This window comes from Aythya fuligula, chromosome 1, assembly GCF_009819795.1.
Source record: "Aythya fuligula isolate bAytFul2 chromosome 1, bAytFul2.pri, whole genome shotgun sequence".
In the NCBI taxonomy this organism is placed as follows: Eukaryota; Metazoa; Chordata; class Aves; order Anseriformes; family Anatidae; genus Aythya; species Aythya fuligula.
In genome coordinates this window covers 138,746,976-138,771,818 of record NC_045559.1, presented here as the reverse complement: position 1 = coordinate 138,771,818, position 24,843 = coordinate 138,746,976, and the positions used below count along the sequence as shown (strand labels likewise).

General features: G+C 35.0%; 1 protein-coding gene across 1 annotated transcript in view; it reads left to right on the top strand.

Moving 5' to 3' along the window:
• The window catches only part of VWA3B (von Willebrand factor A domain containing 3B), a 68,397-nt gene that overhangs the window by 24,840 nt on the left and 18,714 nt on the right, over positions 1-24,843 (top strand). The window contains 12 exon segments of the mRNA XM_032200069.1: positions 503-657; positions 2,676-2,814; positions 4,249-4,380; positions 7,503-7,601; positions 9,348-9,530; positions 10,821-10,948; positions 12,452-12,636; positions 13,268-13,432; positions 14,491-14,530; positions 14,645-14,801; positions 19,306-19,421; positions 22,108-22,158. Of these exon segments, the coding sequence (XP_032055960.1) occupies positions 503-657; positions 2,676-2,814; positions 4,249-4,380; positions 7,503-7,601; positions 9,348-9,530; positions 10,821-10,948; positions 12,452-12,636; positions 13,268-13,432; positions 14,491-14,530; positions 14,645-14,801; positions 19,306-19,421; positions 22,108-22,158 (1,550 nt within the window).

The following is a 24,843-nucleotide window of genomic DNA, read 5'->3' as shown; positions in this document are numbered from 1 at the left end:
GGAGACAAATATGGTAAAAACTGTTTCAAAGGGCTATTTGAAAATGACTTCCTCCTGGTCCACATATACTCTGCAGGGAAGAATCAGGCCTGACTTAAGCAATGCCTTATTTTCCTCTCTTTTATGTGGGGTAGGGCAAAGGTTCCTTGTCATTTTCATTTTCCTTAGAAGTGCTGGTCTCCACTGCTCCAACACTTGCAGGTCTTTAAGCAAATTTGAACTAATTTTTCTTAACTATTTGTTTTTCTCAAGCTCTACCATTGTAAGTAACTGTTCAGTAAGCTTCCGTTCTTGCAAGCTACAAGAATAAAATCAGTTTCTATTGACTTGTGCTGGAAGCAGATTCCATGACCACCCTATTCTGTGTCCATTTCTGCACCTGTTCATTTGCAACAAGGCTGTACCTTTGAAGTTTGTTTACTAAATATTGTAGGGCATAGCAAAAAAAAAAAAAAATATATATATATATCTTGGAACTGAAACCTGTTTTTCTTGCCTGTAGGAGACAAAGAGGAAAGTAATTCATGCAAAATACTGTGACAAGTTTGTGCATACCTTCTGGAAAGATGGATCTGTAGTTCATGTATATGTTACTACCGAAAAGTATAAGCGGTATGAAGAGAAAATGAGGACTGCTCTCAGACAAGTGGAAGGAAGGTTAGTGTTCTGTCACACAAAAACATTTTGTGTTATTTCACGAGTGTTAAAATGTTTGACATTTCCTGTCATAATAAGCTGAAGTAGTTGGTACATTGCCAGTAGCAGTATTAAGCCAGAAATCCATTCGTGTGTAAGATTTCGTGTGTAAGTCTTTAAAAGACGTTTAGATGTAGAGCTTAGGGATATGGTTTAGTGGGGACTGCTAGCGTTAGGTCAGAGGTTGGACTCGATGATCTTGAGGTCTCTTCCAACCTAGAAGAAAACCGATGAGCAGTATCTTTTATTCTCCTTCTGTAGCACAAAGACAAAAGTCAGTCAGCACATTGTAGAAATACTTTTGGCAGTGGCAAAAAGTATTGGAACTTAGGGTACATTGGAACAAGGCAGAGAACTTCCAGAGTTGTTCATCCTGCCCACCTAGGAATCCCTTGTGATACCTCTAGCACCAAGTAGCATCTATTGGCTTGTGCCCATATTGATAATGGTTATCTGCCTTTTCTCCAATTTTGTGTTGAAGAAAACAAGTTTGATCAAGGTTAAGACATGAGCTAACCATTAAGTAACACCTATGATCAGAAGTTCAGTGCTCAAGTTAGTTTTGCTTTTCTTTAGTCATATAGATGCACTCTGAGATTCTGTAGGATGGCTGCAAAAAAAAAACATAGGCCATTAGAGGGTCTGATTCCTCTGTCCTAAAGATGTCCTTAAGTAAATCAGATTGAATTGTGACCCATTTCTGTGCTGTCTGGAAAGAAAGTTTTGGCTAATTTCAAAGTGGATATCTCCATTATAAATTACATAATTCCTAGGTTTTGTATCTACATTAGGATGAGAAGGAAACATTCAAAATAGAGATTGTAGATTCAAAAGGAAGAGTAAATATTGCCCTGTGTTTTGTATATTAGGACAATGAGATGTCTCACTGAAAAAAGCAGGATGTGAACTTTTGTTTTACTACAGCTTCTCTATCAGAATATAATAGCCTGAATATATTTAGCAGGGTCAAACAGAGTTTTGTTGTTCATTTTAATTTATCTTCATCTTGCTGTATTTAGGATAACATTAACATGGTTAACATGCAGTGAAAGGAAAATTTGAGGTATGGCTTTGTTGTGTTTATAAAATCCAAGCCAAGGTCATGTGTTTGATGTTTAAAAAGGTTCACCTCATTGTTAAAAAGTCTTGGTAGACTTCATCAAACACTTTGGGGAAAATAACTAATGGTAAAATAGCTGTCAGTAGTGAATGTAGTAGGATCTTTTTACTTTCTGTGATATAGTTTTTTAAACCTCTGTGGGAGATGAGTAATATTTTTCCCAGGGCCATTATATTCTGTCTGCTAAAATGCCTGTGTTTCAGAGTAGTCAAGTAGTTTATGAGTCTCAAGGGAAATTAGATTTGGACCTGTTGCAGCTGTTACTAAGGAAATGTTGTTGTACACAACTGTATGTATGCACGTATTTAGCTGGCAGGCATGCGTAAATCCTGTTGAAAATGTAAAACTCAGTCTGTGTTTAAGGCCCTGGGTCAACACGGCATTGAAGCATCTGTGTTGTATTAAGACTCTTTAAAGTGCTCAAGTTGCTTGCAGAATAGGTTCTCAAGTGGTTTCCTGAAAAGGGAAGTGTATTAGCAGATGCTTAAATGATTTCTTGAGTTCAGACTGGAGAACAGTTACAGAGGCAATAGTTATAGGTACTTCCTCATGGGATTTGCTAGCTCAAACTACTGTATAATTGACATTATACATATTGACATTATACTCTTTTTTTTGTGAGTGTGTTTTTTGTTCATCTCCAGATCCCCATTGAAATTAGAAAATAAAAATATCTTGCATTGTTATGTAGTGATAGATGACTGGTTCATCAAGGCCAACATACTGCTCGTGACAGGGATGAACAACAGCATTTAAACAACAGGACTAGAAAATACAGCAGTGATAAAAGATCCTTTCTGTTAGATGCTGATACACAGTGCTCCCAAGATCTTACATATTTTTTTTTTTCCTTGCCCAGAATTAAGTGGCTTCAACAAGGAAGCAGAGGGCTCTTTGGGAATGTGTTTGAAGATGATGTCTATATTCTTATTGATACATCCCAGTCTATGAAGGACAAGCTGCCACTGGTGAAGGAGAAAATATTTCAGCTCATACAGGTTTGATGAAGTGATGATTTTGAAAACTGTTGAGTATTTTAGAGTAGGCTGACATTTTCTGGATGGTTGTTACCCTATCTGTCTATCTATCAATCAGTTTTTAATTTATTTTGAAATGGTTTTCCAAAATCATCAGCTTTATAAAGGTATTTTGATTTTTCTTGGTGTGCCACTTTTTTAGTTTATGTTTTCTATTCTTCTTTCAATCTTTTTTTTCTTTTTTTTTTTTTTTTTTTTATTTTACATCTGTAAAAATGTTTGAAAGAAACCTGGAGAAAATGTTAAAAATGAAAATGGCTTAAACAGTTTTTGTGTCCCTCAAGCCAACTCACTCCTAAAAAAAATAATAATATTTCTTTTTCATTTATTTTAAGCAGTGTCATCTGATTCCACTGGAATGTTGTGATTTGTAATATGTATTTCATATTGTGACATTAGAGGGTGTAGAGCATTTCAAGCTTGCTTGCATCTTACAGAGTCACTCAGATCTTTTCTAAGTGACTTGCAAAGTGCAGAAGTAGCTTGGAAGCAGTGAGTACTTGAAGACATACCTGAAATGACTTTATCCCACCTAGTTTTAGAAATCTACAATTATATCACCTGAGCTTTGAGAGAAACAGGTACTGTTAAAACATGGTTCATCTTGATTTTTTCAGATTTGAAAGAAATAACCAACAAATGTGCCATCAGTCTGGCACGGATAGCAGTCATTAGTAGGGCTAAAAATATTAAAACTGTAATAGGTTTTTGAGCTGTGTGTAAGTGATAGGATGTAGTATGATGTGGTCCATTTCTGTGGCACTAGATCAGCCTAGAAAATGATTAGATGCTGTGCCAGAAGTTGTCACAGGACTGCACAGAAATGGTGGAGTGAAAGAGTCCAGGCTCTGGAAGTTTTACAGGCTTGCACAAAACTTTCACTCCTTGTAACTTTGGTCCAAAAGCAACTTCAGCAAATTCTCAGTTCTCTTTTGCTGTCCTAGTTCCCCTTGCCAGTGTCTGGCATTTGATTCTTGTTCTTCTCCTCTAAATGATGTCTTATTTTGATTCTGATTTCAAATTCCTTTGTTAAACAGTCAAAATATTTTCCTTATACCAAAGTTAATACCTAGTTTCCTCTCTCTTTTTCTCTCTTTCTCTCTCTTTCTCTTTCTTTCTCTCTCTTTCTCTCCTAGACATTTGCTGTTCAAATAGCTTGAGAAATATGAGTAGATGTAGATTAGCATGTGGAAGTTAAATTATCTTAATAATTGCATGCAGTAATTGTCTGTCTTGTTATGTCTCTCTATGTGCCACAACTGAACATTACTGTAATTTATTGTAATGATATAATCAACTGTATATGAGTTAAAACAAGTCTTACTGGTCAGTATTTCAGGATACAAGTATCCTTTCTTTCAACACTGAGTAAAAATCAGGTTTTGTCTCTTGCAGGAGCAATTGAGACACAAAAAGAGATTTAATTTTGTGAAATTTAGTGCCCAAGCAGTGGCCTGGCGGGAGAAACTTGCTGAAGTTAATGAGGAGAATTTGCAAGATGCCTGGCTTTGGATAAAAGAACTAGAGGTAACATGGAAGCTAATTATCATGCAGCGTGTTAGTACAAAGTTGTGTTTGTGTTTTCTCTTTCTGTATGGTTGGGGTATTTCTGGATTTGACTCGAGTAAGCTGAAAATATAGAGGATATATATTTAGTAGATCCAAGTACAACCTATTATCTGTCAGTTATAATATTTTAACTGTGGACCAGTTCATAAGATCGTATTAATCCAGTTTACAGTATGCTACATTTAACAGCCACAATGCACGCATTGGCCAGTTTGATTTCTTTAGGAACCGTGATGGTGCTCTCAGACCCTGGGTCTAAACTTGTCACTCTTGTTGCAGAGGTGCCGCTGCCTTGGTGAGGGCTGTAGCTTGTAGACTCACAGCTCAGAGGTGATACAGGAAACTGTTTGGCTGCCAGCTGGTGGTCATGAGATGGAGGAGCATTTCTAGTCCCTTTTGGTGCCTAGATAGACAGCTGACTTTAAACTTCACAGGAACATGAGAACAAGCATACTCAGACCAAGCATCTGTCTGCAGTCAAGTCAAGCATTTCTGCCCAATATTCTTTCTCTGACAGTGGCCACACCTAAGGGTTTTCTCTGCAATAGAATAGAAATGCTTATAGTCAGCCCCAGACAGGCACCAGGTGACTGTAGCTGTCAGCTGCTCTAGGACCAGTTATTGTGTCGAATGTGGACAGCAATATTACCAGGGGTGGACTGAAAGTCAGTCATGTAAAAGTAAAAATATATCCAACGTTAAGTTTTCTGACACACAAAAAAAACCCACCCGTATGTTTATATAATAAAACTCATCAGCATTATGACAGCTCTTCATTAGACTTAATGATGAAATTCCTGAGGGTGAGGGAATTGGGGAAGGTAATTATTATTAGCTTTTACCAATTATTATTGGGGAAACTCTGAAACTGCAAAGCAAGATAAAGAAGTTTGTATTCTCAGAAAACGATAACAGACAAATGCATGCAGAAAATAAAGTGTTGGTGTGGCCTCACTGAGTAGCTGGTGAATACTTACAGCTGAGGTTAGTAAACTTAATTTTACTGCCTTCCTTCAGACTTCAAAAATTGGATCTGTTTAAACCATATGACATGGTACAGCATCACTTCCTAATACTTTGAATTAGTATAATTTGAAACCGTCTTGTATGTGTTCAAGAATGGGCTTTTCATCGCTATTAACTGAATTTTTGAATTGTTGGTAATTGTTGAATAAATTTCCTTTTATGTGTTCAGATCTAGATATCTGAAAATATCTAGGGTGTCTGACATCTGCTGCTGACCTTTTAGTCTATATAAAGCAGCACAGGCTTTAAAGAGATCAGAAAGCTGGCTTGACAGTGAAGCTGAAATGAACAGAAGATCACCGTGGAATATTAATCAAAGTATATTCTTTGATCTTGTTTTATACACGTTGATCCCAGGATGCTGAATTAGGAAGCTGAGCTGTAAACACAAACCGACTGTTCCTTAAAAAACCTTTTGGGGTAATCATATTTAAAATTTGAAGGGTGATTATGCCATGTAATTGAAGTGTGTCAACTTTTTTTAAACAATAATAAAGACTGCTTTTTAACAGTAGCTATTAAGAAATCTAACAGTTTTTATCATAAGGTAGTCTTTTCTCTCACATCATCAGCATCCGCAGTATTTTCCCATGATATAGCAGTTGTTTTGTTTCAAATCAGAACAAAGCCATGTAACATTATTGAAAAGAGTCAAGATGAACAATTTACACATAATTACAGGTGATGCGTGACTTGAACTTTATAATGCTTACTAAAATATTGGAAATAATAGATACATTTGACACAAAGCAACTGGCTCAGACTGATTATTTTGCATAAGTAGGTACTGTTAAGAGATTTTTGTGGATTAGTAAATAGGATTATGAAGCATCTGAACTGTTGTGTTGCCTGGCACATACCGTGTTACACTGGCACATACCATGTCACTCCCAGAGTGTACCTCCTATTCCATTTCATCTGCTTTACCTTTACCCATTCCAATGAAACTTTCCTGGAGGGATGGACTAGGAATAGTTTTAACACAATTAATGAGACTGAAGGAATAATGTTATATCCTAATGTATTTTTGCATGTATGAGTTGATGTTAGTGATATATATTTATCTTATGTACTGTATTAAACATGTGGATCCCGAGTGTCTTCTTGCTTAAACCACTACAATCCCTGCTGCCATCAAGAAAAGTAGTTAAGTATTATGCTAAAACAGACTTGTATATTTTCAGGGATATTGCTTGGACCCTATTAAAAGAATGACTTGATAAAACAGTTTTGCACACTGGTAAAACCTTACTTTTCCCTTAAGTTTGGAAGGTTTTGTAGATTGCTTGAAATGTCTGAAAAGTGGAAATCTGAAGATGTAAATTGTATTTTTTTTTTGTGGTTTCTGTCAGATGTGAAATGCATTTTAGTCAATTTAGAGTGGCATTTAGTCTAAAAAGAAAAAAAGATTTTGAGCATTACATAAGTGAATGGCACAAATTACTCAAATATGATTTTTTAGGGGCCACGGCATTGTTTTATTATGTATTTTTGTTGTTGTTATAGCCAACTTTTGTGCTAAAAAACAAATGATACTTAGATTGATGGATTGAGAGAGTAACTGGGCAATAAATGTTCAGAAAACCAGGAAGTCCTTTACCTATTTTTGAGAAACTCATTTGTGGAGCTTTTGAATCATTTGATTATGTAAAATAAGTATTTCAAGTGAGTGCAATGAGTTGATATTCAGGAGCAGTAGCAGGAAAATGTAATAGAATTTATCTTTTATCTTACTTCTTTCTCTCTCTTTACAGTATTTTAGTGATTGCACTTCCTTCTACAGCTCATATTTCTGTTGCTCAGCATTTTGTTTATGTGTGTTTGCATAAGTACTGAATACCAATTTGGTACCTATTCACACTACTTTGACACTTGCTTTGATTTTTCTAGCCATTTGACTTAAATATTTTCAACATATCATTACTCATTTTGGTTCATATCATTACTCATTTTGGTTCCCCTTGAATCAGTATGCTGTCATTATGAATTTAAGAACACAAAGAACTAGTAGTATTTATAACTGTTTCTTTGTCTATTTGTTTTTGGTATCTTAGGTTGGAAGTTCCACAAATACACTCAGAGCTCTCCAGATTGCTCTTGCTGATGCTGACACACAGGCTATTTATCTCTTGACTGACGGGAGACCTGACCAGGTATTTCTGAAATAAGAATACAGAAACTGGAGCAGTGTGGTGCTACAGTGATAGTGTCAGAAGGCTGAAGCAAATTGTATGAGATGACTATCATATCTTCCGAGCAGAGTCTCTTGGAGGATGTCATAAAATTTAAAAATTGTATTTGAGATACGTGCTGTTTGAGAAAGGCTTTGATTCGAACCCTTCTCCCACAGTCCAGTCTTTGATGCATGAAAATGCATGACATTTCTAACTAGTTGTTTTAAGAATCTGGTCATTGATGAAACATGAAGGATGTATCTTGATATCTAAGCTTAGCATTTGTATTAGAACTTGTTTCTAATGTAGTACAAATCTCTCTCATGAAATAAATAAATAAATAAAAGACGATCCCTTAATATGGTTGAATTTAAATATTAAAACTACACAGCATGCAGTGAGTGTCATTTTTAAAAGACGTTATTCGCTCATGAAAATTTAACTTTGTTTAAATGGTAGATATCAAGTAAAATCCTGACTTGACTTAGGTAAACAGCTGGGCTGCAAGGCACATAAAATTAATTACGGAGCAGTACATTGCAGAAATAATACTATGGTAAAGAATAAAAGTATTAAAAGCTCACTTTGCTTTCTGTTTTGCTTTTCTTAATGAAAGGAGAGTGGCCCAGGAGGAAGAAGAGTAGATTTATATTCTTCAAAGTGATTTGAATATCAAAATATAAACTTGATTTAAATTAGCATATGAGACTTTGACTTACATGTTTTAATTTTGTTTTTATTTTTAGTTTTAATCTTTGATCTTTTCTAAAGGCAAGTTGATTGTTATTGGCTAACACATTAAAATTTAGCAGTTTACAACTGAATAAAATCTTTGTACTGTTGGGCACTTTTACAAACTAGCAGCATACATTCATATTTTATTAAAGATTTCTTTGGCTTAATGTACACTTAGATTCCTCATTTAAATATTTTTATTATCAGCAATTAATTAATATGTATTTGTAACCTATTTAATAATGGCTTTTATGACATATTTTTTAAAATGTTTTTTTTTTTTTTTGAGGGAAAGTGCAAAATGATTGAGAATGCATTCATTTTTAAAGTTCAATAAATAGATATATTAAAAATATCAGGAAAAAGCTAAATTTTTCAAGATATATGACAGTTTTTTGAACAACTAGAGTATTATCAGAATTTAGAGAACTGACTCATTAATTTCTTGTTTGAAAGATTGCCAGATCCAGAACATTTATAGAAACGGCAGATATACTTTCTCATCTGAGTTTTATATCTTTATTGGAAGAGGAGTGTTAGGTTTCCTCTTTTCTCAGCCTCTCTTTTCTTTTCTGGTATTGAAACAACTTGTCATTGAACTAAGTTGGCTTAATAAAAATATCAACTGATCTTTTCCAGTTATATACATATAAACACCAATTAATTATAAACACCAATTAATTAGTTTAATTTCCTTTACTTGAATAATTTACTTTAGAACTTGAGAAACAGATTGTGATGATTATAATTTAAATTTTATTTTATTAGTGTCCTGTGCTTTAATGCATTACTCGTGTTTCAAATTCAGTTTTAAATGAGCTTATTTTGTATAATTATGAAATAATCTGTATAAAATGCATGCTTCTAACTGATCTATATCTATCTGTCTCTAAGCAACAGAATGGCTAATTACATTATTACAAATTCTCCTTATTTTGATATGTATAGTTTTAGATTCCACTAGTTTCATATAATGTTTTTATTTTTCAGCCCCCTCAAATAATTTTGGCTCAAGTACAGCTTCATCGTAAAATTCCCATTCATACTGTATCCTTCAACTGTGATGATACAGAAGCTAATAAATTTTTGAATGAACTATCTACTGAGACAGGGGGACGTTTTCATTATTACAATATTTATTCGACTGACCCTGATGGTGCAAAGTCTATTATTGTGAGTATTTTAAAATACATAGGTTCGATTCTTACTGCTATTGAAGGAACCATGGGACTGACATTATTACAATTTCACGGTACAATAGATTATTTAGAAAGTAATGAGTTTGCCATTTTTGTTTATGAAATTTTGTTAGATCACAACAACAACAACCCCCCCCCAAATATAATGCAGATTACATTTGTAATGCTGCTGTTGATAAAACAAAACAAAACAAAACTGCCAAAGACAAAAACCAAAACAACAATAACGAACAAAAAAATATATAGACAAAATTAATCTCTGGAAGAAGTACATGATCTCTGTTGTCGCAAAAACAAATTACTGTTGAAAATGAAACTGTTTTTTGTATCCTCCTAATGAGTAAGAAAAATGCAGGGCTGAATTTTGCTGAAAGTTTGCTCTACAGTAGCCACTGGGGAGAGACCTATGATGAGTAAAATTACTAAGATAACAGTGTCCTATCAAGTGTAACTAATGAGCTCAATCTAACAATTCCCAGAAGGAAATTTTTGAATGGACTAACAGAAATACCCATTTAAAGCATATTCTTTTTATAACTAAAGTTAACACTCAGTTAATTAGTTCCAAAATTTTAGAAAATGGTGGTAGTGGAACCATGAGAACAACCGAGAAAAAGACAGTAGCAGGCACTTTAGAACTTTGTAGAAGAACGAAGAAGAAGGAAGATGTGAAAATACTCCTACTCTTGGAAGATATTGGAGAGTGTACTGGCCAATTTAGGTGATGCTGCTGATGTGGAGTATTCACATGCTCTGCACATGTTGGAAAGGAGGGTCTAGAGTCCGTGTTGGCCTTGTCCAGCCTTTTGACCCTGTGAGAGTTGTATGGGGATCACCTTTGGAATTCTTTCCTGTTTCCTCCTGTAGTCCAAATTCCTGGTCAGTTCAGTTCCAACATTTACTTGAAGACTATAGTTCTTCACGTTTTTCAGGGACAGAATGTGATACAGCTGTGATTTGTAGAGTGACAGAGTGACAGAATGAAACTTTTTATAATAGATGTACCTTACATTATTATCCTTTTTTTTTTTTTTTTTTTTATAAATTCTATATTTTCTTTAAATATACATACAGAAAGTGGGCAAAACAAATGTTGGTTTAGGAAATGGGAAGACTACCTGAAAAAATATACAAAATCATGCAGCTATCCTAACTGAGTCATTATTCAATATTATTATCCGAGCTTGCATAGTTTCAGGTCAGTTCAGAAATGAAATATGCTTAGGAGTAATTGTAATAAGGTATTTGATTTTCTCTTTGATAGAGTGAAGACATACATCTTTTAAAACAAGAGATTGAGCAGGGAGAAAAAGATCTAGAGAAAGTGAAGACCTTTCATACTGAATGTCTGATGATGGATTGTTATAAAGAAGAAAATGATTCAGAGAACAGGTATGTTCTCATACTGCTATTAGGCTAGTAAGAGATAGGAGCTATCTGTTACGTTTCTTCTTTTTCATTGTCTCGCATTTTTAATCTCTGACACTCTCCTCTTTTAAAAAGAAAGATTGATTTTTTAAAGAAACAGTTACATAAATGGAAAAGAAAAGCCTGGAAAAACATACTAATAACTGTGATGCCTGAAACTGGAACAAAGTGACAGGTAGTTTCAAATTATTTGGAATAATTAAAGCAAAGAGGTGAAAATATTTTACTCTCTCAAGTACAGGGCAAAGTTGTTCCCTCTGTTCTAGGAAATTCAATAAAAATTATTGTCCTATTGGTAGAGTTGGCTTAGTACTACATGACTAGATTACCACTCATTGGAATAAGCTGACTGAAACATAAATTGCTTAGGAATGTTTTTGTTTAAAAGATGGTTGGTTTGGTTGGCAAACACCTTGGATGAAACTCAGCTTATTCTGTCCGCATTTTTGATCTTACATTGTATGTCTGTATGTTCATGCCATATTTCTCTCTGTTTTTTTATCAAAAGATAAGTAATCTCATTAAAAATAGTTCCATGTTCAGCATCAGTTGAAAAGCTTGTTTAAAATGTCACAGTGCCAAGCATGACAGTTCAAACAGAGGTTCTTCCACAGCATAGTGGAGGCAGACACCTGGGCCATTGCAGAAGAGTTTGCAGCATGGCTAATTATGCTGAGTTTCTGTCTGAGGAGCAAAGACAGACCTGGATTCAAACATTAAGTGAGTTGTATAGGAGCACAGTGTTAGTAAAAAGGAAGGAATAGCTTGCCTGGTGCCTCATTTATCTGTACAAAAATATAGTACAAAGACAAAAAGTACATTGAAAGTATTCAGCTTTATAAGACAGGGATCTCTTAAAAACAGTAAGTTAATATAAATGTGCTTAAGTAAATTAAAAGTGCAGTGTCCTGTGGAAAGATTTAGTACGTATAGAAGATGAGGTAGTCTGTTCCATATAAAAATGTAGGTGTTTATTTCAGAATTTATGTACTTTATTTTTCACTACTGTAGTGAAAAATATTTATATATTTATTTTTCACTACAGTAGTGAAAAATAAAGTACATATATATATATATATATATATATATATATATATGTCAGCTACTTTCATTGCTGTTAGTAGGTCTGTTCTTTCTCCACAGAATTCAAAGTGGCTATTAGCGATCATTCTGAAGTCTGACTAAAAATATATGTGAGGGTGTTGCCTTCGAAGTGATAAACATTTTTTAAAATAGACTAAAGAATGACTTTTAAATTGGTCAAAAAACTAACAGTAATTTAACCTCCTTTGAGCTTCTCTTTGAAATGCAGACTAGGACGACAGAGAAAATATTTTGCACTGTTTAAACATTTGAAATGTCTATTTAATTTGTTTGTAGACTTCAACTTAGCATTTTTTTAAACAGTGATATCATATACTTGGAGGTATTTACTGCTTGTTTCTTCTCATTGTCACTTACAAGCAGTAATCAGAAGCAAACACACACTGTGTCTTCTGTAAATGAACATGTTGAAGAGTTCGACACTACCCTTAGCAGTAGGCCATGCTGTGCTTCACAAGAGCCAGCACCGAGTCCACTTCGATGTATGGTAGATGCCTGGCAAACCGCCGGTGACAGTCCAGCCCGAAGGAAGAAAGCATTATTTGCAGGTATGACTAAAACGAATTGTAGTTTTTATTAGAATTTATCCACTAACTTGAAAACATTCTGTTGACAATAGAAGAAAGCATCCCTTGTAGGAACAAATGGAGCCTTTGATGAAGCTTCAAAAAAACAATCTTTCTGAAATTCTAATATTTGTCGTTTTTACTTTTTCCCATCTTAGTTGACTCAAATGAACAGACAAATGTCTGCTCATTTATGTTTCATCATATTCCCTGCAATGAAAGATTAAACCATTTTGACAAAAAATTATAAAACCTCTGTAAGCAGTTTGTTAACAGTAGATATTAAACCCTTATTTCTTTTTATCTTAAATAGTACATTGTTGGTGAGACTGAAGAGCTGATCTATGTTTCACTAGTTAACAACATTACTTATGGTATCTTCTCTTTACTACACTAACAGTACTATTCCTCTTTGAAATATTCTTTCTATGCAGTCTTCATCCTTGGGAAAGCACAAAGTACAAACTAGTGCTGAAGTAATTTTGTGTTTGTGGCCTTGTATAGGCAGTCGTTTAAAAATTGGGACTGGATACCAATGAGGAACTCAAAAATCCCAGGCATGTATTTGATGAATGCTAGTTCTTTTTCTTTCTTTCCTTTTCAACACCTACAGAGCAAACAAAAACGAGTCTGCTGCGAATTCTGAGCCATAGTGTGCAATCAAGCGAAGAAAGCCCAGAGGAAAGAACATCTCCTGAAAAAAAGAGTTTTTCTCTCAGAAAGAGTGTGAAATGCACAACTGTTTTCAAAGGCAGGTTAACAGGAAGCCCTGGATGGGGTAGCTGATAATATTTCTCTAGATATGTTTGGAACTAATAGTTCAAAATAGGCAAAACCATGTAGACCCACAGTTGAAAGGTCCAGAGCTCAGCAGAGATGCATAGAGCTGGAGAAGCAAGAGGGTGTTGAAACAAGGTATTCACAATTTACAACTGCTTCCAGACTTCTAAACTAGCTTACAGCAGCTTACTTATGTCCACAGTATGTGTAAGCTGTGATGCTGATATATGTTAGACTGCTGAAAGGAAGTTACTTTTTATCAATGGGGTAAATACTTTTTGAGAATCTCTTCTTATGATATAGTAATATATTGTTGTTTTGATGTAGTAACTCTTAGTTATGTGCAATGTTGAGTCTAAAGCTGATAGTGGTGACAGTGTGGTACTGATATGAAAGGAGGTTGCACTTTATATGCTCTGGGAAGGATGATTATGTAGAGGCAAAAGTATTTCCAGTAGGGCTTGCATATACTTCCAGATAGTTTTCATGTCTCACAGTGATTCATGCAGCTCTATACAATAGGTCCTATAAGTTCTTCTAAAACCTCACCATTAATAATTAAAGATGTTGGACTTTTTAGATTTCAGTGTCTTATTTTTAGTTCTTCAGATACATTTTGTATAGATTTTCATAGCAATATACCTTAAATTATCTACTGCTTGTCATTTCTTTAGTGATAGTGCTTGGTACTGCATCTTGAATTGGGGAATAAACTGGTTAATCTTTATTTTGGGTTACAGGAATAAATAAGAACAAAATTCAAAGTCTTTTTAAAAATAAATAAATTATTCACCGTCTACTTTATACATTTGCTCATTAGTTAATTAGGACTCATGAGACACACAGTAATACTGTTACCATTGATCAAGCACCAACAGACACAGGAAACATTATTCTCATTGATTGATTTAGCAAATGAATGCTATTTTGTAGTCCTTGTGACACTACTAGTAGGCACAAATAAGAAAATTACGCTATTCCTCTGTCAGTGTATGTATATATGCTTTTGTGTGCACAAAAACTATAACGTAATGAAATGCAAATGTTTTGTTTCAGGTCTGAAAATGAAGAAAACTGTGAAAAGGACATCTACAAGGTATGTGAGTGCATCTAAAGACACATCACACAAAATTTAGTTTATATTCTTCTTTTGTCTTTTGAAAGTTCTCAAATACATTTCTACCTTCATCTTACAGTCTCTTGTTTCTAGTTCTCTAGATACCTCTTCAGCTTTTTGGTTAAACACTCATGGCCTCGTTGCTAGGCGACTCACCATCATGGATGCCTTAACTCCTACAGCTGTCCCTCATGGTACTAAATACATCCCAGTTCTGGACAAGCATGTAGTTTCCAAAGTATTTGATGAGGTAAAACGTTTATGCTGTTTCAAAGTAAACATAAACCTTTGTACTGTTTCCAAAAGGATTTTTTTTTACTCGTTTCCATAAATTTCATAATTATATTGTCTAGCGTTCATGGCAGATGGCTGATGTGTACTGAACGTATAGTGTGTATCTAATAATGGTCATTCATCCACCAGTAAGAAGGTAAAACTGATAGTTAATAGTATTTCTTGTGGACTTTTAAATTTTACAGCTGTATAATTTTTCTTTCACAGTTACCAGTTGATGGCAGTGTGCAGCCATCAGGTACTCAGCAATTTCTTGAGGGTCACAGCCACTTCTCCTTCATATTAACTCACTGAACTACTGTATTTTAAGTCCATAAAGTCATTTGGAAAAATGTGCAGGTGCATAGTTTGTAGGTTGATGCATTCTCACATTTTACATGTGTACTCTAAAGACTTTTTGAAAAGGATTGGCATTCAGTAAGTAAAATCTAATTTTCATAGATGTAAAGGATTGTGAGATTATGGAGGTGCAAAATTTGTGATGAATCATATGTCTTAAAATTGCAATTGCTTTTCCCTTTAAAGGAATTTCTTTTTTTGGCAAGTTTCTCTAAATTAATTCCTCTTATGAATCCTATAGAAGTCCTAAAAATATGTTGCATCTTATTTTAAGTAATAAAAGCTGCTTCTTTGAACAATGCAAAACTAAAAAGCTATTTAAATAACAATGAGTAAGAAAGGTGTTTTGGAATAGGCTGTGATATACAATCAAATAAAATATTTATAACATACACATCCGTAGATTTAAAAATTTTCACATTTATGTTTTGAATTCAGGAATGCGTTTTGTAACAACGTGCACATTGTGGAAGCAAACCCATATCCTCTATTTTAGTAAAACAGTCAAAACCAAGTTCTTTGGGTATTTTTTTTTTTTTTTGGATACAATTAAAAAGATGGATTTTATATCAGAAACTCAAAAATATACATTTTCACATTTCAGACAGATTTTTTTCCCCCCAAAATACTGGATATTCAGTAACTAAAAAACTGTACAAAACAATCTACTGTAAGTGAAATGCCAAACAAAAAAAGCAGTGTGGCTTTCAGATATCCCTTATGACCTATTTCTGAGGAGTCACATCTTTTTCCATCTTCTTCTGAGTATAGCTACTAAGTAGAGCTCTTTCTTCCACCTTTTTGAATTTTGAATAATTTCCAAGATAATCCTGAGCTGCATTTGAACTGCTTTTTGCAAAACCACTAGTCTGTATAACCTAATAGTCTTTAAAAATATTTCAAAGATGTGTTTCAGCGAATAGAATAATAGAATGGTTTGGGTTGGAAGAGACCCTAAAGACCATCTAATTCTAACCCCCTATCATGGACAGAGACACCTTTCCCTATATCAGGTTACTCAAAGCCCCATCTAGCCTGGCCTAAACACTTCCAGGGATGGGGCATCCAAAGCTTCTCTGGCCAGCTACACTAGGGTACTACACTACTACCCTAGAAGTACAAGCAGAGGTGTTTTTTAAATGGTAGTTCATGGGAGCTTATGCTAGCCTCGTTCAGGGTTGAATTAAGTTCAGTGTTACTGTACAGTTGGTATGGTCTGGACAGTTAGGTATGGGCTTTCTTTAGATTCAAGAATAGAAATACAAAAAATAAATAATTTTTACCACTTTTGTACCTGATAATCCCCATGAATTGCATAGAAACACTCAGTTTCTTGGACGGTGGAGAATTATTCTGTGTGTAGAGGTATGGATTTTTCTGGGTCTGAAGCAGTATGCAGGAGAAAAGCATCTGGGGTTGCCAACCAGGTGTAACTGGTAGAGCTCATGAGATATCGAAAAGCAAAAAATAGGTTCTGAGATTAGTTAAGAGCTTAAACAGGAGATATTAACAGATTGATGAAGAATCACAGAATCACAAAATGGTTTTAGAAAGGAACCTCTGGAAAGAATCTGGTCTGGACCAAGAACTATCTTGATTATTCTGGTATGTCAAGAAGAGTTCACTGAGGATAATAAACTTACAGACATTTTTGCATTCTTTCCTCTGAAATCTAATTTTTCTTGGTATGGAATGCAGACATCCTCGACTGCGTTTCTGGGGATGGTATAAATTTTATTTTCAGCCTTTGCTAGCAGTGATGATGGACTAAATGTGAGCAGTTTTCTCACTTTGGAGATGAAGCAAGCAAAAGGTTTCTATGACAACTGTTCACTAACAGCAGAGGCTGACCTCCTTTCCCAATTTTATGTGACCTTTTTGTTTCACCTGAATTATTTCACAGAAATTAATTCATTAAAATATCCATCAGATTCATATCCAGAAAAAAAATATCCATCTGAGATTTTATCCGAATTATATTGTGGTAGTTCTGGAGCAAACCTTCCCTATAGAACCAACTGTGTTTTTGCAAAATGAGTCATCTTCATACAGCTTTGCAAGTCATGTTTTGTTGACTCAATTCTTTACTCTAGAGAGTCAAGTTCAGATTCAGCCAGACCAAGATATCTTGTTCAGTCGAAATAAATTTTTCTAGGGTTATTATGCTTTAGTTTTGTCTCCAAAATGTTGAAATTTGGTTTTGAAATAAAAGCCATTTTGAAACAAGTGATTTCTTTTGATATGAAAGTTTAAGTATTTAATCTAGAAAATGACAAAACATTTTGGCACTAAAAAATCTTCATTGTCATTTCTTTCAGCTGAATCTGTGAATTTTCAGTTGACTTCATGAGCAGTTTCCATTGCTCTGAAAGTATGCATAATATTTGAAGTTTACTACTTGCTAAGAACACATTCTGTTCTGGTTTTATTCTGCAGTACTGTAATAATGTGTTTATGCTTGTCTGTCCTTCACAATCTATTTAGAGTGTTTTCCAAACTGTATTAAATATTCATTTTTCATGTAATGCTGTTTGTACTTGAATTTGCTCTGGGAATTTGTAAGGGATATGAGAGAAGGCTTCCACATGGTGACCCCCCCCTGAACTTTTATAAACTTATTTGGAGTAATATAGCAGACAACAACCATGGCAGCACAGGGCTGGATGGGGGTTGCTCTTAGTTCCCTGCTTTCCAGCTTTCAAACTCCACCTGGAAATGACAGATAGGCAGATTGCATGGCTTGTGAGCAGAGATTTGCTTCATCCATCTCTGGTAAGGTGCTTCACTGACTTGTTGCCATTAACCTTAGCTTCTAAGTGATCTTAAAATTAATCCAATATGAAGAGCTTTGATGTGGTCTGGCACTGAAGTGACAGAAATTTGTAAATCAGAGAGATGTCTTCAGAAAGAGAGGTTTGCCACTTGACAGCCAGCTGCAAATAGGGAATATAAAGTCAAATCATTGCTCCTGAAAAAATGATCCTACAGCAATAATTCGGAATCTAGCTAGGTTGTAATGATTGAAACACACATATATGTATACAAAATCATTGAAAAAATTTCTCAAATGTAGAAGTTTTGTTGTTGCTTTATTTTTTGTTTGCTTGCATTATCCCCCTCAACAGTGATTTTATTTTTATTTAACTTGAACCTCATCCATCCTTTTGTCATTACATCCTGATCTCAGACAGGAACTTGGAGAAGCTTCCAAATCAACCATACATGTATGTGTAAAAAACAGTTCTGAGGAGAGTAACATTCTTTGATTTCTCCATTTTCTCCTTGTATTTTTTCTCTTTATAATCATCATCATGGTGTTGATGAATAAATAGCTTTTCTTATTGGAACCACTGAGTAATTTAAAAGGCTGAAGGATGGTGGGACTTTGGACTGAAAAATGGGAAGGCATCTTTCCTCCTTTCTGTCATCCTTTTCCACACTTTTTTTTGCTTTTTAAGATATACTATTAACTGTGTGAGTTGCTATTTTATAATAATTTCGGCTTATGGAGATGCCTAGTTGTGAGCTTTGAAAGGTATGGAGGTTCCTGATTCTGAACTACCTGGTTAGGTTCCTAATCCTTATTGTGGTCAATTAAGACTAGTTGCAGTGAGTGATATCCAACTTGTTCATTCTTTGGTGATCAGTGTGGTAGCCCAAAATCTCTCTTGCTTTGGTCGTCTAATTCCTTAGAAAATATGGTCCTCCAGAATAAGAGTAACTGACATATCTGTCTGCAATAATTATATAATGAGTGTTGCTTTAAAGCAGTATGATCTGGAATATGCTTCTGTCCCTTCTTTCATTATTAGAGTGAGTTTTTTTGAGAGTACTGGTTTAATTAAAACTAACTACTAATTAATAACCTTGATTTGCCTTGTCTTAAAATAATTGATTTAGCAACTTTCTGTGTAATGCAATTATATCATTTCACAAGATGTCTATCATTAACTGATGTTCAATGGCCATTTCTTTGAGGTGCTCACAGCTTTGTTTCTGCAGCCTTTCCATGTCCCTTCTGTCTGTTCTGATCCTTGTACATAGACTCATTGCCATTCTTTTATTCTTACAGAGGAAAAGTTGTATGATAAATAATGTCTTTGTCTTTTATTGTGTCATAGATTTTACCATTGGCCCATTTTAGCAACAAGAAGGGGATCACACTAATTAATCCTCAGGCTGTGGATCTTGATGCCTATAAGCAGAAGCTGGAAAAAGCAATTAAATCCTATGAAAGGCAAGTCTACTCATCAGAATTGTATCATATTTACAGTCTAATTTCAGAATTTTCTTAGGTAGTGGATATTTGCGTACATATTCTTTGGTTGATACTGGAAATTCCATACTTTGACAAACTTTAATCAACCATTAACCTGTAAGTGAAACGTTTATTTTCTTCACACAAAATGCATAATAATAATAATGATAAAAACAACAAACATAATAGACAAGGAGATAAAAAATAACATGTTGTTCATATTTTATTTGGTCAATGACTTTTTTTTCTTTTTACTTCTGGAAGTGCTTGGGATTACCCTGGCCCAGGTGCAGGACCTTGCACTTGGTCATGGTGACATTCATAAGGTTTGCATGGGTCCACCTCTCAAGATACTGATCATTTTAATTTAATTTAATTTAATTTAATTTAGTATTTTTGAGAAGGATATATGTGTTGTACTTATTAATTAAATGTTGATAAGAGCACATCAGAGGTAAAAAGCAAGGGCAAGGACATTAGATCTCTAAGTTGTATCTTTACCTTGATTTAAATTTATGCAGTTTTTTTGATGTAATGAAGTTATTTGACTACTGATATCATTTAGTAACTTTATAAGAGCTTTGACTAGAATTGTTTTAATAAATGAGATGTCTTCTCAGGCTGTATTTTAATAATATTTACAGAAGTAATTATTTTATATGATAAAAAACCCTTGATGGCAAGTGTTTAGTCTTTGTTTCTTGATGAAAGCTATTGAGATCCTTTAAGTTTTTCTTTTCTCTGCAGCAATATGATAATGTCAGTTCTTTTTTAAACATGTAATAGCTCTCTTTTTCATTCCTGCTTCCTATTGCTAAATTTATATACCTTTTGTGGTAAAAATCAAAGATTATGATTTGAAAATGCTGTTTGCTATGTCTAATACCAGTGGAATTCAATGAAGAAAAATCTGTTATTATTTTGTTATTGAGACAATGCTGTTATTATCAGGCTGTTGAAGAACTTAGAGAAATCTGGATTTCACACTCATTTTGACAGGAAGATGGGCAACTGGTATATTTTTGACTCACTTCTGAAGAATTTTTGAGGTTTTCATTGCTGTGCTATACTACTGAATATTTAATATTTATTGACTTCAATTTTGAGGAAAAAAAAAAGATGTTTTCAGGTTAAACTCTGATGACCTTTTCCTAAGGAGCATTTTCACAATGCTGTCCACTGCCTCCTTAAATCTTTGGTGACTGATAATACAGATAACTTATCTTTACCACCATATGAATGGGTAATGAATCAGGTATATTTACAACAGAACATCATTAACAACATAAAAAGGTCTTCTCATTGCTTGTACTCTACCTGTGAAACAGCAAGCCAGTCAAATTTGTTTTGCTATAAATGCAACACCACTTTTCTAGTAATTGATTTTGCAAAGGCTGCATTTCAGCTTTGTGAATAGTGACTAGTCAGAAATTTATTCTGACATCTGTAGATGAGACAATATGTCAGAGCATTCAGTTTCAAGAGTGGAAGCAAGCATGACAATATCTTCCCCATATATGGATTAACCTTAGCATCAAATTAAGGGGTGAAAAAGTGGTGAGGACAGAAATTTCATACTCTAACAAAGAGAATATTGAAGGCGAAAAAGGCTGAGAGCTTCAAACTGTGCATGATCTTGTATAGCCAGAGGCATTTATGAATGAGTTGGTTATGAGTGTGCACATTTAGAAGCATGAAATAGTCAGTGGAGCATGCTGAGACTGCAAATTGTGAATGAACTAAGTAATTTACATTCTAGATGTGCTTGGTTTTGGTTTCTAGTAGATAAAATTAATCAACAAGAAATTGATATTCAAAATCTGGTGTTAATGGTCTTTTTTTTTATACTCAACAGTAAAACTAGGATGGTTTTAAAAGTCTAATGGTTGCAATCTGAATTTTTGCTAACAATGAATCTGTTCTTGTATTTCCAAAGGGAGTGCATTTTTCTGTAATTACAGCAATTAGGATCATTGGTAGAGGTTTATTTCTGTAGTGTGAAATGAAGTAATTGAGTGATGGCTTAACTGTTTTAGAAGCTAATAGAGAAAACTGTGAGCTAGATGACCTAATAAGAGTTTATGATTTATGTCTCAAAGCAAAAACAGAAGGTTTAGTGGTGCTTTTTAAAGACTTCAGCACTATATCGCTTTGGGAGTATCACTTCTGTTTTCCTGTCAGTAGTTTTTATGTAGCCAGAGTTTAATTAATCAGAAACCATAACGGCACAATGGAGGGGTTATCTTAGCAGAAAAAAAAATAATTATCATTGCTCTCCATGAGTCTTTAGGCTACAGTTTTCTGAAACTGTTTAATTGGAGGAACTTAACTGGCATTTAATCACTTCTATTATTTGATTTATTATGCTGGTGCTGAATAGAACCATCCATACAAAATCTTGTCAGGAAACAGCAGTGATTGCCACTAATCCTTCAATGACCCTGAAATAGTCATGTTGCCACTTGATGGAAGACGCTGTTTTCCCATCTTCTCTTGCAGTTGATAATTTCATAGCTGAATGATAAGTACACAGTTTAACAATACAGTGCTCTTGGAATACAAATAGTGCAGATATCTTAAGAAACTGTGTTTATTTACTGTTTGGAGATCATCAGATACACAAGGAACTCCATTCCCTCAAAACTGCTTTGCTTTTTTTTAATAGGCGACTAAATCTAGTTATCTGGAGAGCACTATCTCAAGAGGAAAGAGACAAGTAAGCTATCACCATTTGTTTTTCTAACTTACCTCTGAAAGGCTTCTCTTAAATGGTTGACATTTCTTTTTACCACTATTTCTTTAAACAACTTGTTTTGTTTTCAGGTATTTCATGCCTGCACCTTAGTTTCAAAAATGTTTGTGTGATACTAAATTCTGGACCACCTTCTTGCAGTGTTGATTATTTTCAAAGGAAAGGACTTGCATTCCATTTGAACAGCAGTAGTCTATTCTTGATCAGTGTTGAGTGACGGTGCCTTGGGAGGGCAGCATGTCATTGCCTTTGGCATCATGTTAGATCTTCTCTCATCCAGTAAAGAGCACCTCAGTGGCTGGTTTTAAATTATAATAAGCACCTTTACCGCTTGTACTGCAACTATGTATCACAGTGAAAATTCACACTACTTTAACTGGATTGTTTCTGTATATTGATTTAGAAAACCAGAGACTAAATAAACAAGACTGGCATCAGTGAAGTTGGCGTCTGTTTACTTCAAAGAATAATGTGGAAATAAAATAATCAAAACTGAATGGGTGGGAAATACTCTAGGCAGAAAAATAGGAACAAAAACAAGAATGCTTCAGACTTCAGCTAATGAGCCAAATTACAGTGTTCTGTCATCAAAAAGGAGAACGGTTTTGGGCAAAAACCCATTCTGATGCAGAAAGGAAGTGAAGCCTATTAAACAAAAGAACAGCATACAATTAAAAAGAGGGAATAGATGTTTGCTAATTCTGACAGTGAGGTATAAAGTGCAGAAAGTTGACAATGTGACATCCAAAATATTTTATTGTGGGTGAAGTATGGCCAATCATATATGTCAGGAAAAAAAGAAATCTAGCAATTGTACAGTCTGTAGCTAGAGGGGCATGGTAAGATTATTAATGTTGGTGCATAGAAGTTGAAATATTTGATCTGTTTCTCTTCTAAATCTGTAATTTAAATGATCATGTTCATGTATAACAAAAGGATGATGGCGTGTTCTAAAAATCATTAGGAATCTGTAGGGAGAAGATAATAAAGTCTACTAACTTTGTCACAGGACCCCTTAAAGAAGTGGTTGAGAAGCTCTCTGATTCACTAGTGTTTACCAGATGGTTATCTTAGATTACCAGGAAAATCCATATTTACTGGAGAAGTAATAATATTATGATTGTGTTCAAAATAGATGAGATATCCAGATCAGGAGATACGTTAGCTTAACATTGATTCTAGATGAACAAAGGATTCATTTAATAGATAACAAAATCTAGGTAAGTAACTATACCAGTCAGTATAATTTCATTACAAAACAGTTCGTAGAGGTGTAGAGAGATGAAGTGACAAAGAGTAGGACAACGCAGCAGGCATCACCGTGGTTGTGTGTTAGTAAGACAGACGCTTAAATACTCTCTCCATGCCTAGGTTTCATATTTTATGTTGGCGAAGCTGCAGAGAAGACGCACAGGACTGACTTGAATACTAAAAAGAAGTACCTTACTTCCAATTCGAGATTTAAAGAATTCTACCTGTGCTGGGTTTTGGGGGTGTAGTTTGTTAGTTTATTATCAAAATGACTATATGTTACTCAGCTTTCCATGTATAGATACTTTCAGTGTGCAGGTTCAAGATGGCTGTTCAGTGCAGTGGATGTTGACATAATGCGAACCCTGGGTGGAAACAAACTCCTGAACTTTGAGTGAAAACTGAGCAGAACAGGACTGAAAGGAATAAGCAGCAGCAGATTCTTGCTCTTTTGATGTCATCATGACATCTACGCGATATCCTGGTCTCCAAATTGGATAGATGTGGATTTGATGGGTGTGCTATTCAGTGGATAAGGAATTGGCTTGAAGGTCGCAGCCAGAGAGTGATGATCGATGGATCTACATCCAAGTGGAGGCTGGTGACAAGTGGTGTACCTCAGGGGTCTGTCCTTAGACTGATACCGTTTAGCGTCATCATCAATGACATAGTGGAACTGAGTGTACCCTCTGCAAACTTGCAGATGACACCAATCTGAGTGGTGCAGTTGATATGATAGAAGTGGGCCCACGTGAACCTAATGAGGTTCAACAAGTCTAAACGCAGGGTGTTGCACCTGGGCTGGTGCAATCCCAGACATGAGCACAGACTGGGAGAAGAACTCATTGAGAGCAGCCCTGAAAAGAAGGACTTGGGGGTTCTGGTGGACAAACACCTTGACATGAGCCAGCAGTGTGTGCTTGCAGCCCAGAAGGCCAACTGCATCCTGGGCTGCATCACCAGAGGAGTGGCCAGTAGGGCGAGGGAGGTCATTGTCCACCTCTACTCTGCCACCTGGAGTGCTGCATCCAGGTCTGGAGCCCCCAGTGCAAGAAGGATAAGGAGCTGTTAGAGCGGGTCCAGAGGAGGGACACAGAGATGATCAAGGGGCTGGAGCACCTCTTCAATGAAGATAGGCTGAGAGAGCTGGGGATGTTCAGCCTACAGAAGAGAAGGCTCCAGGGTGACCTCATCACAGCCTTTCAATACTTAATTGGGTCTTATAAAAAGGATAGAGAATAGCTCTTTACTCAGGTAGATAATGATTAGACAAGGAGGAATGGTTTTAAACTAAAAGAGGGGAGATTTAGATTAGATGTTAGACGTAAATTTTTCACTCAGACAGTGGTGAGGCACTGGAACAGGTTGCCCAGAGAAGCTGTGGATGTCCCATCCATG